The 16841-nt window shown below is 38.0% G+C and overlaps 1 protein-coding gene across 1 annotated transcript in view; it reads left to right on the plus strand.

Annotated features, from left to right (window-relative positions):
• Window positions 1-16841, plus strand: part of LOC103059347 (contactin-3) — a 96523-nt gene that overhangs the window by 20787 nt on the left and 58895 nt on the right. The window contains exons 5-6 of the mRNA XM_088134696.1: window positions 2111-2295; window positions 9503-9639. Coding sequence (XP_087990822.1) covers window positions 2111-2295; window positions 9503-9639 — 322 coding nt within the window. The remainder of the gene's footprint in view (window positions 1-2110; window positions 2296-9502; window positions 9640-16841) is intronic.

Raw genomic sequence — 16841 nt, forward strand, 5'->3', positions numbered from 1 at the left:
AAAAAGTCCAATTTTTTTTTAAAAAAAATCAGTTAACACTAAAATTACACAGCGTCTTATCTCGAGTCAAAACCATCAATTTTGCCATCTCAGCCAACTCCATCAACCTCACAAACCATTCTTCCACTACAGATAATGTCTTATCTTTCCACCTCTATGCATTTAAAAACCTTGCTGCTGTTATCATATATAAAAAAAAAATTATGGATATCATATCCTTCCACCTTTATGCATATAAAATCCTTACTACTATAGTCATATATAAGAACAGAAATTCCATAAATTTAATAACAAATATATTTTAACCTTAGTTAACTTTATACCAAAATCCTTAAAACATTGTCATTCAATCCTGGTCACAAAAACAAATCCCATTAATAACTACCAAGAATTTCAGCATATATGTTAACCATAGTCCAATAAATTCATTTTGTAAACTTTCTGTTTACTTTTAAAAATCTTAAACTTTAATCCTTTCATATAATGTCCCACAAGTTGATTCCCCATCATCTCCTTTCTTCTCCCAAAAACATCTCCAGTAGTTTCTCTTTGTCTCTTTCCAGGAACATCCTCACCGATGCAATACATTCTTTTTGCAAATCCAAGATGAAAACATCTTTCCAAATCACTCTTCTCCATAATTTGTATGTCCCCTTTGAACATAGTGACATCAGTTGATTCCACAATTTTAGTTCCATTCTGGCATCTTTTTCCATATCATCCTTTGGCCATCTTAAGTCCATGTTTAAATCTACAACTTCTTTATTCATATCACCTTCATAGTCCAACATCTTTTTGAACTCCAATTCCACATTCGATTCAGTTTCCACCTCCTTTTCACAGTTAATTGTCTTATTGACTCTTTCCTCTTATCTTTTTTTTCAAGGGACTTAAATTTAGCTTCTAGTTCCTCAAAGGTTGACTAGAGTAAACTTAAAGGAGTTATTTTGTTGTCTAACAGCTGCTCCAAAGGACCTATTTTAGCCATTATTATTTCTTCTTCCTCGTCTCCTTCTCCTTCTCCTTCTCCTTCTCCTTCTCCTTCTCCTTCTCCTTCTCCTTCTCCTTCTCCTTCTCCTTCTCCTTCTCCTTCTCCTTCTCCTTCTCCTTCTCTCCCATTTAGACAAATAAATTGTATAGCCAGATACAATTAATTACAAGTGAAAGTAAACTGCAGCTCACACCATTTAGTGTCTTTTAAGCTGGAATTGCAGGCGTGCATGCTCGCTTCAAAGGGAGCACACAGGAATCAAGTTACAGTCTACTTCTGTTTTAAAAGCCCTACCAATCAGCAGGCAGAATTGAACAAAACAAGACATTTTCCCACAGAAAAGGCAAACCTCATTGCTGCGAATGGAGTTTCATCAAAAAGTAAATTTTTAACACATAAATCTTCCTTTTTCACTAAGTAAATTTTAAGTCTCTTTTAAAATTCACTTTTCCTCCAGTTTTTTGAGAATTAATCAGCTTGATTTAAAGCTCCGTTTCTTCATTTAAAAATATAGACCCCAAAATAAGGATAATCCCTAAGAGATTTCCTTATCTGTTGTGAAAGAAGGTCTCTCTTAAGATGAAAAATAGTTATAATCCAAGGTGTTTAATAAATGAGAATCAGTCGGCTCTAGTGTCCCATAAAAGCTGCAGTGTCAAACGAAGATGGGTCACCCACCTCCCAGATGCCTGACTCAAAAGCCGTTCACAGAAGCTTCCATCTCTATGATTAGCTTTTGAGGAAAGGCTGTCCGGAGACCATGCGGATCAATTTCCTAACTTCCTCCTTAATCCGGAGCAAGTTGGGCGGCCAGTGCTTGCTGCCAGCCACCAATCCAGCTGCGGTATTGTCTCCCCTGTCACGGAGAGATGTTTAAGCCGCCATGTTGCCACCGGAAGCCCCCATCTTTTTGAAGGATTGAAGAAGCCTGCCTGGAAAAGTAAAAATCACTCTTGGGCAGATTTAAACAATTAGCTGACAATTGTCTTCCAAAAACATACCAAATACTGTAAATTCTTTCTAATATCTAACTCATGTGTTGAGCTTTTTTTTTTTTTTAATCAGATAATGATTTACAGCATAACCTTAAAAATATTCAATTCAATTTTGATGCTGTAGCCCAGTTCCTCAAATTAACTGGAGAAGAACTGATGGGATGCCATTTCCAAGCAAAGTAGTGTTGAGGAAATCCAATGGCATGATTGAAATTCCCAATTTCCAACAAGAAGATGCTGGTCTCTATGAGTGTATTACTGAAAATACGAGAGGGAAGAATGTTGCAAAGGGACGGCTGACGTATTATGGTAAGCATTTTTTTGGGGGGGGGGGTAAATCTTATGAATAAACCAGATAATTTCAGAGATTTAAAAGTATTAAAAAATATCTGGTTGAGAGGCATTTCCTTCCCCCATTTTTTCCAACCACAAAAACCCTGTGAAGGAAGCTGATCTGAGAGAGTCACCCGGTGAGGTTCTGTGGTTAAACCTGGTCTCTCCAGAACCTGCCCCAAATCCTGTTCCTATGCAATGAGATATAAAGATAAGTGTGTTGTATGAGTGATGTAAGTGTGTATGTGTTCACTTTGAATGGTGAGGACACTAATTCACTGCCTATTACTGACTGCCCTTGAGGTTGGGCGCTACCCATGCTTTAAGACCTATTTGCCTAGGTCTTCTGTCTTATATACCCCATCAGAGTCACTTGGATTGAGATGGGTGGCTACAGAAATTGCATAAATAAAATAAAATAAACCTTATGCATTCTTTGAAATTAAGTTAATGATCACCTCAAGATCCTGTCTTGGATTTCAAAAGTGTACAGTTGGCTGAGTTTTGAGATCTGAAATATAATCTTGGCCCATTCTAAATGAGCTATAATGGAATGATTGTTTTGACAAGTGTTTGAACTGTTGTGCCTTTTTTTGTTTGTTCCTTTCCTTTGTCTCTGGCTGCTTTATAATGATAACTTGGATTTTGTTTTAATTAGTTTTATTGATTTTATTGATTTGAGAACTTTGATTTAAATTGTTGTTTCCTGTCTTGAGAATGTTTGTAGTTGACAGGTATGTTATATGTGATTTAATATAAGTTCTAGGGATTTTTTTCCCCCCTATTCTGGTATGGGTATGTTGGGAACAAAAAGGCAGTGCAAGATCAAATCTGAAGAGTAGTTTTGGTAGCCTTTGGTGGTCCTGATATTTTGTTTTTTTAGTACTAAAATACTATATTTCTATCACATATTAGCTTTAATAATAGCTCAGTGGTCAGATCCCAAGAACAACCTGACTAGTTCAAGAAGCAAACTGTGTTACTTTAGCAATAGCCTTCCATTGCAGCATAACACATTGGCATTTACAACTTTTAATAAGTCAAAAGGCAAAGAACAAGAATTGATGCCCATGAAGGATAAGGTGAACAGAACCATAGAGTCTTCTAACATAAACACCCATTAAAATTTCCTGTCTAGACACAACATTAGCCTTGTGTAGAGAATGTTATGGCTGGAGGTGATAAGTGTAAGCCACAGTTTTAAGATCATTTTCTTTAAAGAAGGGATTCAGTTGGTGTATCAAAAGGTGCTTCTGACCATCTTCTCTGTCTATAAACGAGATGGTGATTTGGATCTGTGTGTGACAAGGCTTTGTGTGGGTTCTTAGGATTTGGTAGAAAACGCAGTGCAAGATGCCACTTTAGACTATTTTTACTTTATTAAATGAACAACCAGCATCTTATTTTGATTTCACAGCCAAGCTTTCCAAATAATAAATTACAATTTAATTTAGGAGTCTGCATTCCATTGCTTCTCCATTACATTTTTTTTAAAAAAATAAGTGCAACCACTTGCCTTTGTTAAGTAGCCTTGCAGAGAATTTTTTTTCTCTATTCAAAAATTTTGACAAGTTTCTAAATATTCTTAACCACCACTATCTAGAATCACAGAAAGGTTTGGAGATTCTGCCCCAGCAATTCCTTCTGTCACTGAGTCTGGCAGCTGGCTGTTCTCTGGTTGGTAAAACTTTTGATCTCCTGTCATCTTCAATCTCTAAGGAATCAAAACTGTGGTATATCTCAGGATCGCCAGCCAACATTTTTCTTTCTTAATTCATGAATCTTCAACAGCTATCACTGTCTAGATCTATCTGAGGTTGTGCAAGCCAATATGCCCCCTTACTTCCAGTTCTTATTCCCAGAGTTTATCTGGGAATTTTAGGATTCCCCCTCTTAGGCCAATACAATAGCCCTTTTTCCTCCACTGGGAACATCCTCCAATGAGAAAGTAGGCTAACTGCTAATCTCTACTTCTCCCTTCAGCTAACTAGCACAAAGCTTTGGCGCTTTGTGGATGTCTAACAGCTAACAAGAATCCATGGTGGATTGAAGAGTATCACATAACTTACACACACTCCACCTTTTTTAAAAGAAAAGGCTGAGGAAGAGTCCAGAGGCCTTTCCCTGGTGTCATTTTTATCTGTGTTACAGAGCAATCTCTGGGTCATTTCCATAGCTAAACAGAAAATCAACAGCCTGGTGCTGTTTGTCTGTCTGATGTTGCACCACAAGTTTGTGTGGTAAGATACCAGCATGTGGTCTTCTGTTGATGTCTTTCATTTTTTATGAAGGTCTGTGATTAATGAGAATCTACAACCCCACAAGACTTTTTACCACTTATTTCAGATCACAAGCCTCTTCTCTGTATTGCTATATACTTTTCCCTTGGAAAGAGTTTTTTTCTGAAGTTAAAGGATTAGAAATTTTTGCACTAACCCAGCTTCCAACCCCACATCAGAAACAGCAATGAACAAAACAAATGGAAAATTAAAATCTAGCCCTCTTAACACAAGGTGACAATACCAAACAGTATTTAAGTCTTTCACATTCAGGAGTTCAGTGAACTTTATTCGATTCATTCTTCTTAGTTACGATTATGAGGACTTATACTTCGGTGGAAAAAGGAGGTTTAAATCATCCATAGTATCCCACAGTTCCCAGGAGAGTTGTTCATCTGTTGACTAGCTTGCATTTCCTTTTTTTTTTTTTTTTTGGTTTAACTTCTTATTGACCCACAATATGTACCCAAGGTAACACGATTCAGAAAGCCCCAGGCGACTATTAAGTTAAACCTGTGTCTTTAAGACTAGAAATAGCTTCTTTTAGCTGGTGCAAAATATTCTTTCCAGATAATACTATAAACAAGAATATCATCCAGATAGGCTTCACAAAACTTCCCTTTGCCTGGAAGCATGTCCATGAGTTGCTTTAGTAACTTTGGCAAGGATCCAGCTACATCTGTTGCAGTTCTGGAAAATGGAACAAGGACCAGTGTGATTCTTTCCATGGAACTATGTTTTCCTTTAGGTTTTGCATACTGGCTTTCTGGACAGGATTGATCATGAGCTTCCACACCCTTGGTCATTCCTGGCCAAAAGAATCTGTCTCTAGATCTTACTAGAGTTTTCCATGCCTCATGCAATCTGAAAAGAGAGTCAGTTAGGTGTAGTGGTTAAGGGAGACCATGAGTTCTAGTCCAGCCTTAGGCACAAAGCCAGCTGGGTGACTGTGAGGAAGGGAAGCTGGGATTGTTGTCTGCCCTTGGGAAAAGCAGTGGCAGCCAGGCAGAAATGCTTCCCCCAAGGCTCAGCACAACTCATGCTTTTTTCCCAAAGGTCTGTAAAAATTTACAGCCTCCAGAACATGAGATGGGCTCATTCATTCATTCATTCATTCATTCATTCATTCATTCATTCATTCATTCCCCCACTCACAGTTTACTCACAAGCATCCATGCTGGCATTCCAGCTGCCTGGCTAATTGAGCTACACCCTGGTGTTTTCAAGGATGTGCCAACATCCAGAGGCAGCCTCACCCCACCCAGGCCCTTAGCTTACAAACACAAACACTGAGCCAGAATGTGTGTGGGTGTGTAGGAGAAAAGGAGGTAGGAAACCGGCAAGGAGATGAGGAAGCTGGAGGCGGCATTTGGAGATTGACGACTATTACAGGCAGGCAAGAGGACTATCAGTCAACTGCCAGGACCACAAGCTATGGTAAGCAGCATAGCCTGGTGGGGGTCCTGCCAGAGCTTGGCTTGGGAGCTCAGCTGGAGTGCCCAAAAGCAGCACTGCTTAAGAGCAGAGTTTGCAGCTTGGCCTGGAGCTCGGCAGCAACCAGAAAAGGAGCAACCACCCTGAGGCAGCACCTCATCCTCATCAGTGCAAGAACTTTTGGAGGGAGGCCAAAGTTGTCTGCCACCTTACAGACTTTGAGACTTTTGTTTGCTTTAAAGACTGGGTATTAAAAACTGAGTATTAAAGATGTATTTATGTGGCTACATCAACCTGCAAGGCCTAGGAGGGTGGAGTTAACCCAGAGCAATAGCCTATTGTTAGGGAAGGTGTATGCCACAATAAAGCATTGTGTACTGATGTGCTATGCTGTGGTGTGTCCAGTCCTTGGAAAGCAAAGAACCTTCACAGGGACTTTGGGCCAGACCCTCTCTTTCAGCTCTAGGAAGAAGGCAATTCCAAAAATCTTGCCAAGAAAACTGCAGGGATAGTCCAGGCAGTCACGAGGAGTCAGCACTGAGTCCAAGACACCCCAAAGCCCCAAAAACTCTGAAAAAGAGTTTTGATGGGTGAATTTCAGTGAGTCCATTTTACTTCTATATAGGATTCCTTCCTTTTTTAAAAAAACAGGATGATATTCCTTTGCCATTCCCCTCCTATAACTTGCCAAGGAAGGATTAGTTAAGCATGTTTTAGATGTGATTCAGTTGCATTCTCCAGGATTTCAGTTGTTACCAGAAGAAATAAATGAAGGTCAGTCGGCCTTTATCCATCTGCTAGAAAGTAGCCATGTTTGTCTGTTGCTGCATGCCTCATACAGAGATTGCAAAAAAAGATTTAAATGAGTCAAAAAGGAGAACCCAGATAATCCACAATCACTGCATCAAGTTAGACAAAAACATATGAATAAACCTGTGAACTAAATGTATATCCTGTGTGGTACTTTCAGTTATATTGACCACCAGGAGGCACTCCATTACTATTTTCATCCTTACTGGGAATCAGATGTGGATAGCCAGATGTTATTCTATGGGATTCAAGCTCTCTACTCACAGACCTTTGCACTTTAGATGACTATATGCAGTGCCTTCTTATACCTTCTCAGAGGACGGAGATACAGATGTTATCTTGTATCATGCCCCCAAGTGTAGGGTTTTACATCATATACACCATGGTGCAGTATAACATCTGTATGTCTCTACTCTGACAGCTTAGGGGAAAGTAGATTGTATGTGCCATTCTGAGACCCTGCGGACTAAACTGGAACTAGGCATGACTATAGCATGATTGCTACAGCACAAATTATGATCCAAATAGAAAACAAAAAACCCTTATTTTAAGATGAGTAAAGTATGAGCACAACAATGGGGATTTGACAATGGGAACATTAGTACAAATCAGGCCTGTTTAACAAGCAATGAAATTGGGACACCTTTTGTTTTATGTCCTTATTCTGAAAATAAATTTGTATTTTTATCAAGGAATAAAATGATTCCAATTTAGTTGCAGTTTCCCTTCAGCTGAAGTATTCCAAGAATGCTACTTTTCCCCTATCAATTACCCCTGGGACTTTGGTATGCTGATAAAATCTAGTAACTATCAAGTGGAGATTGACAGGGATGTATAACACACAGTCCTGGGTAATTAACAATAAATTACATGAAAATTCAGATTACATTGTTTCACGGGATGTAAAGTCACGAACAAAATTAAAATTAAATTAAATACTTCATAGTGAATTAACGGTTTCTATATTTTTATTATTGACTCTTTTCCTTTGCTAGCTCTATTGTGGAAATTCTCTAATATGACAAAAGACAATCCAAACAGAAAGGCTTTTGCCTAATGATGAAACATCATAAGAAAAAGGGACAGAGAAAGGAGTACTACAATTTAGATATGGTCATTAGAAAGATTCTTTGTTTCATACCCATGAACTGAATCATTATCATAGTTAGGAAAAAGAAAAGGACCTCTCCACCATTTTTTCTGCCATGGCCAAGCTAGCAAGAAAGGTTATATTTTCCTAGACTGTGAGGAAACTGATACATACCTTATGGAACTGAGGTATGTCATGTGGAGAAGATACTTTCACATCTTCAACGTTGACCCCAAATCAACTATTCCTTTTGAATTTTCCCACTAAGTTCCTAACAAATATTCTAGCTTGTCTTGTTACAAGATTTGTCTGTATGGAGGCATTGTCTTTTACCCGCAATGCTCAGTACTACTATCTCCACCCCCAGCAAAGAAAAACATTGTGTCTGACATTTTTTTTAGCATTTTCAAGGTGGGTGGAAAAACAGAAAAATGTTTCTATTTTGCAGCACTTCAAACAAGATGCTGGGGAATAAGGAGCAGGGAAATTGATTGTTCATTTAGCTTCTGCCTGCTCTCTCCCCCGCCCCGCCCCACACCCCAACTGTGGATCCTCATTGTCTCATATGACAGTAATTCCTGCCCTTAACTTTAAGGTTACTGGAGAACCATGCTGTGGCCCTAGTGCTACTGCTGAAGGAGATAGCAGCGTGTCCCAACAAGCATAGACTTAAGGGCAGGGATCACCATCGTGCAGGTTACCAGGTAGAAATACTGACCTTGTGGAATACCTTTGACCAGGTTGGTATTCATAACAGAGCCAAAAGGAAAAGAAAAACTGAAAAACTAGCTCTCTCTGCTAGTCATAGAAGAAATGGCCACAGAGGAACAGAATTCTATAGCCAGATGGGAGGGAACAGTCCTAGATTTCTGCCTGGATCACCTTGACCCAGCTTAGGTCTGCTTTAATGACAGGCTGGGTCTGAAATGGAGGCTCTGGGGTGAAATTATGTACTCAGTGACTGATAAATAGGCCACCTCAGAGCTGGAGCAAGGGAGCTGTGTAGATGACCCCAAAGTCTCTTTGACACCATCTTTGTATTATTTCAGTGTCTGTCGCAACGCTTTCCTTTGCTTTTATTTCTGCAGTTATTGTATGTGACTAGCTTATGTGGGCATTAGGCCTGCTGTTATTAACTTCCCATATAGCAAGATCCATAGCATCAGCAATTAGACATAACAGCAGGTTATAAATGAAATAAATTGTTTATTCCATTCCCTGCCAAAGTGATTTAAAAGTTATCTAAGTTTACCAAATTTCAAAGGCAGTAGGTTATGTTGAACTTTCATTCAATCTTGTGTCTATACCTACAATATATCTGTATCCATATTTTCCTCCTCCTGGATGCTTGCATTATTGGTCAAGCGAGACAATGAAATTACCACTTACTACCATCATGTTAGAAATGTTTACAGGACAGTGTGAACAAAGTGTGAGATAAATGTATTTTTTTAGGGAACATTTTTGAGTTGAATTTTCTGCATTCACTTGTTTTGCTTTTTCCAGTTCTCAAACATGGTTTCTCTTTATTAGTTCTCTTATTCTATTTTCCCTTTGTTTTTATTTAAAGCTAAGCCTCACTGGGTTCAACTGATAAAAGATTTTGAAGCTGCAGTGGAGGACAGCATATACTGGGAGTGCAGAGCAAGTGGTAAACCCAAGCCTTCTTACAGGTGGCTGAGAAATGGAGAACCTCTAGCATTAGAGGTAACGTGCCTTTGTTCACCTTGTTTTGAAAGCAATTTGTACAGTCATATTGACTGCACACTAGTAACCTGTTGAGTCCACCCAAGTACTGTAATTCAAAAAGAGTTAGTTTATAATAGTAGTCTCTGTCAAGCAGCTTCTGGGCAATTCAAGAGTTATCAGTAAGAAATTGGTGCTGTGGCAAATTTCTTCTGCATTTTTTTTTTTTAAATTAGGCATCTTCCTTTTGATGGGAGAGGGGAAGAAATCAAAGGAATTTTCAAGGAGGCTGAGAAATATGTATGTGAATTTTTGTTTTTCATTATTTAATCTTCTCTCCAGCGTTTTCAGATGCTTGTCTTCCTGTGTTAAAGCATGAGAGAAGAAGGCATCTTAAGGGAACTGCTCAACGGCTGTTTTTCAGAACAGGAAGCATGAGCAGTCAGGGAGGCTTCCATGTAATGAAGTTATATATAACAGAATACAAAAACACCAGCTGCTTCTGCCATGTTGCAACATTGTTCAGATGCAGCATTGAAGCAAGCTGCAAAACATTGCCGAAAGGCATTCTAAAGAAAGGTTCATGAATTCTGAAAATACCAGTAAAATGAAAAAACAGAAACTTGTTTGCAGTGGGAAAAGTATTTGTTTGGTATGCTTTAAATTGAATTAGTCCATGGAGCAGGGTGATAATCAAAATGACCCCAGTCAAATCTATCATGATATAATTCAGAGAAATTGACAGATAGCTTTAGTTTAAAAAAAAATAAATAAATGGGAAAGGGAAAAGGCAGATAGAAGGGCATCGATTTAGGCAACTTTTTGGCAGTAGTCATGAACATCACAGTGTTCCCAAGACAGCTATTTAGGCAAACTACAGAAAACAATAGTTAAAACTTAAAAATTTTAAAACTTTTTTTTAAAAAAACTTAAAAGTTCTGCAGAGTTTGTCGTCAGAACCCTCTCTCTCTCGTCCTATGTGTATGAGACTAAAATTAAAATCTTATGTGATGTTACACATTTTATTTAATGTTTTTTACCTGTATTGTAGCATGATAAAGTAAACTTAATTTCTTTTATAACAAAAAGATGTTTGTTCAGTACCAGTATTTTGAAATAAAGTTGGGAAGTTATGAAAAAGAATTGTCAGGGCCTCCCCAAATTGAAACAGTACCTTTAAATCATTTCTACTGTGATTGACATTTAAGAAACTGTTTAGTGCACTAGCCATGAGAAGAAAAAAATGCTGTCCTTCCAGAATAGCACAGGAGAAGAGGGAAGCACCCATTCTCCAGTCCTGATGGGTGAATGTTACCCATCTTCAAAGTCTTGGAAAGAGAGGGCCATAAAGCAAAAATAAAAGGATGGTCAAGCAAAATGAGGCTATGTTCTGTTTAGCTTATTTCCATGTGCTGGTAAAGGTAATTTCTGGGTCACTAAGACTTATTAGATCCATTGTATAAATAAGTTATATTTCTTGACGTTAATTTCCATTAACATATTTGGTACAGCATTATATTTTCTTCTGTCCTCTCGCCTGTATATATGCAGATAATCCATAAATAAATCTCTTCAGTTTATTAACTTCAGCTCATTATGACCTTGGATAAATTTGATATATCAAAATTAGCATCATTCTCATTTTTCTTTTTTCAGAAAATTATGTCACTAGTATTTAATGGCATATTTAGTTCCTTTCCATAATGACTGACTTCTGCTTTTGTTCAAAGAATCATGGAATGCAAGATTGATAGTGACCTTGGAGTTCATCTAGTTCAACTCACTGTCCAGTACAGGAAAGCAGTATTTCACCCTCCCCAACAGATGTCCCTCTGTTTACATATTGAGCAAAAGAGACAAACTAGCTCCAGAGAGAGATTGTTCCATTGTTGAACAGCTTTTACCATTAGGCAGTTTTACCTGATGTGCACTCAAAATCTATTTTCTTGTAATTTAAACCCATCCTTTCTTGTTCTTTCTTCTGGAACAGCTCTGAATAATTCTTCCCTGTCTTCTGTATGACAACCCTTCAGATATTTGACTGCAGCTGTAATGTCTCCTTGCAGTCTTCTTTTCTCCAGGCTAAACACACTCAATGTTTAAAGACATTCCTTATAGGTTTGTTCTGACTAGCCCCTTCCTGATTGCTGTCCTCTGGATGCAGTCTGCTTTGTCAGTGTCCTTCCAAAAATGTAGTACCCAGAACTGAATGTAGTATTCTAGGCATGGCCTGACTTATGAGGAATAGAGAAGAACAGTGACTTCTTGACACTGTACAGCCTAGGATTGCATTTACTCTTTTTGCAGCTATATCACACTCTTGGCTTGTGATCCACTCAAATACTTTTTGCATGTACTACTGCTCAGTATAGTCCTCCATCATTTAGTCATACCTTTAATTTTTTCTATCCAAATGTAAGATTTGCATTTGTTCCTGCTGAAATTCATCTTGCTAGTTCCTGTCCTTTATTACAACTTTTCAAGATACTCCTGAATCTCGATACTATCCCCTGATGCTTGCTATCCCCTGATTTTTGTGATATCTGCAGATTTGATAATGATATTTTTAGCTCCTTATCCAAGTTATTTATAGTTATGTTGAACAGCACAGAGCCTAAAATGGAGTCCTGCAAAATGGCCAGTCAACATTTCCTTCCAATTCAGTGCAGAGTCATTGATGTTTACTCAATGTGTACAATTGTTCAACCAGCTCTATATCTCGCTAATGGTACCATGATCCAGCCCTCATTTTGTATTTTCTCTACTAGAATCTCATGGAAGAGATTCTCAAATACTATGTCAAATACTTTGCTGAAGTCAAGGTACACCATGTCTACCTCTTTCCTGTGGACAATTACACTCATCACTCTGGAGCCCTTGGTGCTCCCTGAGCTTGGTTGTTTGCTTGCAAACAGTTCATTACCCAATTAGGTAACATCATCAGTGCAAGAGTGTGTGTGGGGGGGGGGGGGTTGCTCCCTGTTTATATACAGTAGTTTGCCCTGACAGTTTTGGTGGGGATGTAGTTTACTCCTTGGTAGTTCCTTGATTAGGATATTGTTTTCTGCTTGATCGTTTGCCTGGTGTTCATCCCTGCTTATCTGGGTGTTGGCTGCTGGGGAAGATGTGTCTGTTCTTTTTGTTTCCTTCTTAGCTTTTTTATTATCCCTTTTGAATGGTGTGTTCATATGGTTTATTTCTATGTGTTTATTGATGGCTGATTTGTCTGAATGCCAATCATCCAGGAATTCCCTAGCATCTTTAGATTTAGCTTGGTCTAGGATGCTCACAGTTTCCCACTTGAAACTATGGTTGAGTCTGTCCATTGTGAGAGTGAGATTAAGGAGTTTTCATCATGACTACTGCCTCCTAGTTGGTGTTCATGGATGTACTCTGCTAGTCTTCTGCCTCATCACTCTATCAAAGACTCTATCACTCTATCAAAGACTAGACTCATCACTGTAAAAAAAAATTAGGTCAGTTTGGCATGATTTATTTTTGATAAACTCATGTAGCCTCTTGCATTCTGTTCTAAATGCTTACAAGTTCACTGCTTAATAATCCATTCCAGGATTTTGCCTGGAATTGGCATCAAGCTGTACTTACCTGGGTTCTTTCTTTTCCCTCTCTTTTTGAAGACAGGAACAACATTTGTCCTTCTCCAGTCCTCTGGCACTATAGCCATCCTCCTCTGGCACTATGCCCATCCTCCATGATTTCTGAATGATCACACAAAGGGGCTCGGATATGATATCTGCAAGTTCCTTCCAGAGTCTCAGAGATTATAATTGCTTGTATGAATTGGTGGTCTTCCAGCAGAGACCTTGTACAGCTTGTCTTTTTATTCTTTGCCAGCAGCCTCTGTCAACATTCCTTTCCACATTGACCATTATGTGACCTGCTGCATGGCAGTTAATTTTACTCAGTCTTTGTCTGAACTTGATGGATTGCTTCCCTGTGACCTGCTGCGTGGCAGTTTTTATCTCTGGTATCCGGTAACTGGTATCCAGACCTGGCCCGGTTATTCCTTGCTTTTTGCCTACCTACCTCGGCATGTCCCCATATTTCTTAGGCTCACATTCCATTCATCTATTTCTCCCACTATATTATTTCTCATAACATTTACTTACCTTGGGTTGCCACTCCCTTCATTTGTCTGTTGTTCTGCTTAGTTCCATTACTGTCCATGGGCTCCATGTATTTCTCTAAGCTAATTAAAATTAAATTAATTAATTAAATTAATTAAATTAAATTAATTTAATTTAATTAAAATTAAAAAAGAAGACTGAAGCAAAACAGGAATTGAAGAGTTCTGCCCTGTCTCCATCATCTTCTCTTCGCAGCAGGCCCATCCTTCACCTTTTCTTCCTTCTACTATAGGTAAAGCCCAAACCTTTTTGTTGCTTTTATTTTCTTTTGTTAGTCTTAAGTTCCTTTTGTGCTTTAGCCTATTTTTTTTTTCCTGCAGATACTAGCTGCTTGCTGGTCCACTTCCTTGATCATTACACCCATCTTCCATTTCTTATGCATGGCTCCTTTAACTCTTGGATCAATCAAAAGCTCCCTTGGCATCCACAATGGTTTCTTAAGCTACTTCCTTTTTTAAAAATTAGAATGGTGTGCAATTGCTTCCCAGTATCTGTTTTTGAGGATGAAAGAAATTTTAAATATTGACTTCACTTTTCTGCCAGCTGTTTTTCTGTTAAGTATTACCAAGACATATTCTCGTATGAAATATAGTGAGTTGGCTTTATATGTAACAAGCACTGGTAGGATTTTCAGTGCTTCTCATTGAACATTATGCTTAATCCTCCATTAGAGAATTAAGCTTTCAGAGTATGTATCAATGTCAAAAATAACTTTATATCTAAAAATTAAGCCTGATACTAGCTTTAACTCAATTTGGAAACTATTTATAGACTATAATTCTTCACATACCTTTCTGCCAAGTTGATCAGTAAGTTAACTATGAACATAAGGTTTAAAACTCCTATTTTGACTGATTGGCCATAAAATTAAGGATGGCTGCTTTAGATTAGTTAGAAATTCTTGTAAATTCTTATAGCTGTTTTTGTCAACCTCTGTTTTGATTCTCTTATTAGTTCTTAGAGAGCTAAACTGTTGTATCTTTATATTTGCTTCAGTCTAATGTTATGCTTAGCATTTTTTTAAGTACCTGATTTTTTAGAAGTTTCTAACCCACCTATTCTCCCTTTGACCTGAAGATTTCGTCCGTGGATCCATGTACTTCTCTAAGCTTGTTGTAATAGACCATTCTCTTTCTTGTAATGTCTTGAACTCCAATATGAACTTGTTACTTTTTTCCAAAGTTCCTACTGCCTTTACCTCTTTAACTATTGATTAGGATCAAGTCTAGGATAATGAATGTTCTTGTTTCTTCTTCAATTTTCTGGAAAATAAAACAGCAAGTCTACACTAGAGTCTTACAGACTTGGCTGAGTTAGTTTTCCAATAGATATCTAAGTAGCTGAAGTTTTCCATTGCTGTTATAGGCTGAAAGTTCTGTAATCTCATACAGGAAGATATCTCCAATTTTTTTGTATGGTTTGGCAGTCTATAGCACACTACCATAATAAATTCTTTGTTGTTTTACCTTCCATTTAGTCTTCCCAAATACCTTTGGCTGGATTTAGTATGCAGTAATCTGGCAGCAAATAAATTATCTCAGATCCATTCACACAGTGGAAAATATTCACGCTGTACAATGCAAGAAAGAGAAAGACAAGTAGCAGAAAGGAAACAAGCATCTTTGGTGTGTTTTTGGTTGTTGTTTTCATTCTTTGGGGCAGAAGTGGGGGAATGTAAGGATATTAAAAGGGACTGAAAATGGGTTCTTTTGGACAGATTGGACATGGGGGCCAACAGAGACTGGAGTACAAATATTGTGATTCTGCAAAGCTAGAATGGACAGAAATTCCATGGAGTCTCTGATTTTAGAGAAAATTGATTTGATTTGAAAGGATGATTTAATCAAATCTCCTTTTGATCAAATCATCTTCTTGAAGTTTTACACAGCTGTAGTATATATACTGTACTGATTACGGGTGTGTTTCCAAGCCCAAGTCAAGGTGTTGGTTAAAGCTAAGTTTCGCAGAGGAACCTCCATGCTCCAGACTTCACATAGTCCCCTGTGTATCCCATATACTCTCTCAAGTCTTTCTTTATCAAGGTTCTCACCCTGCCCCATTTTCAAAGCACTGTTCCCATTCCCTTGATCACACCCCTCTTATTTCTGATCAATAGCTGACTAGAGAAAAAAACTTTTCCCAAGTTTCTTCTTGACATAAATTGAAAAAAAAAAAAGTTGACCTGTATTAAGGTTATTTTAAGGCTCAGTGCATGGGATGTATAATTGAGACAGTTTAGGTTTGCAAAAGGAAAACTAAACTTCTTCTAAGGCACTCTACCCTTATAGGACTTAAAAACACTATCCTTTAATATCAATAGAAATAATGTTAAAACTTCATTATAGTGTTTCTGTATGGATAGCAAGTGAACAAAAGATGCACTTGTGTTGTGTCCCCAAATGGAATTTTATTTATTTATTTATATTTATTTATTTATTTATTTATTTATTATTTAAACACTGTAATAACATTAAACTAAACATCCTTAAACTTAAGAAATGATAAAAATCAGAAAAATAAAAGAGAAAGGAAAAAAGCTAAATAACAGAAAAGGGGAAAGGGGAAAAAACAAACTAAAAAAAACTACCATGTATATTAAATGGATGGAATGTGCATGTGTATGTGTAGGAAAGTCCCCTAATATATTTACTTGGACTCAGCCTCTGGCCTTAGATAATTTAGGCCTAAGTTGCTTTAAAAATCCCCTTCACCTGGATCAATCTGCCTTCTCTTTAAGACCAGGAACAGAGTCTCTTCTTACCTGTCCTCTTTTGAAGACTGTTCAGTTATGTTCAAATGATAGAGAAGGCCTTTTCTGTGGTGGCCCCAGAAATATGAAATAAATTGCCATCAAAGACAGCTTCTAGGAAAGCCCTAAAGATGTACTGTTGTAATGGAAGGCATGTGTGAGGAAGATACTGGAATGGAGGACCAAGGTTATCATGAGGGAAGGGGAGCATTCCTGACCAAGCGCTTCCTCAGCCCCCAGCAGGACTGTGAGAAGGTGAAGAAGCTGAGACTGGCCCTTCCCTAGAGTCTCACAGGGTATATCCACTAGTTGCTTTAGCATAGGTT

This window comes from Python bivittatus, unplaced genomic scaffold (genome assembly GCF_059951505.1).
Source record: "Python bivittatus isolate LINGU-HERP-01145 unplaced genomic scaffold, Pbiv_v1 ctg000080_np1212, whole genome shotgun sequence".
In the NCBI taxonomy this organism is placed as follows: domain Eukaryota; kingdom Metazoa; phylum Chordata; class Lepidosauria; order Squamata; family Pythonidae; genus Python; species Python bivittatus.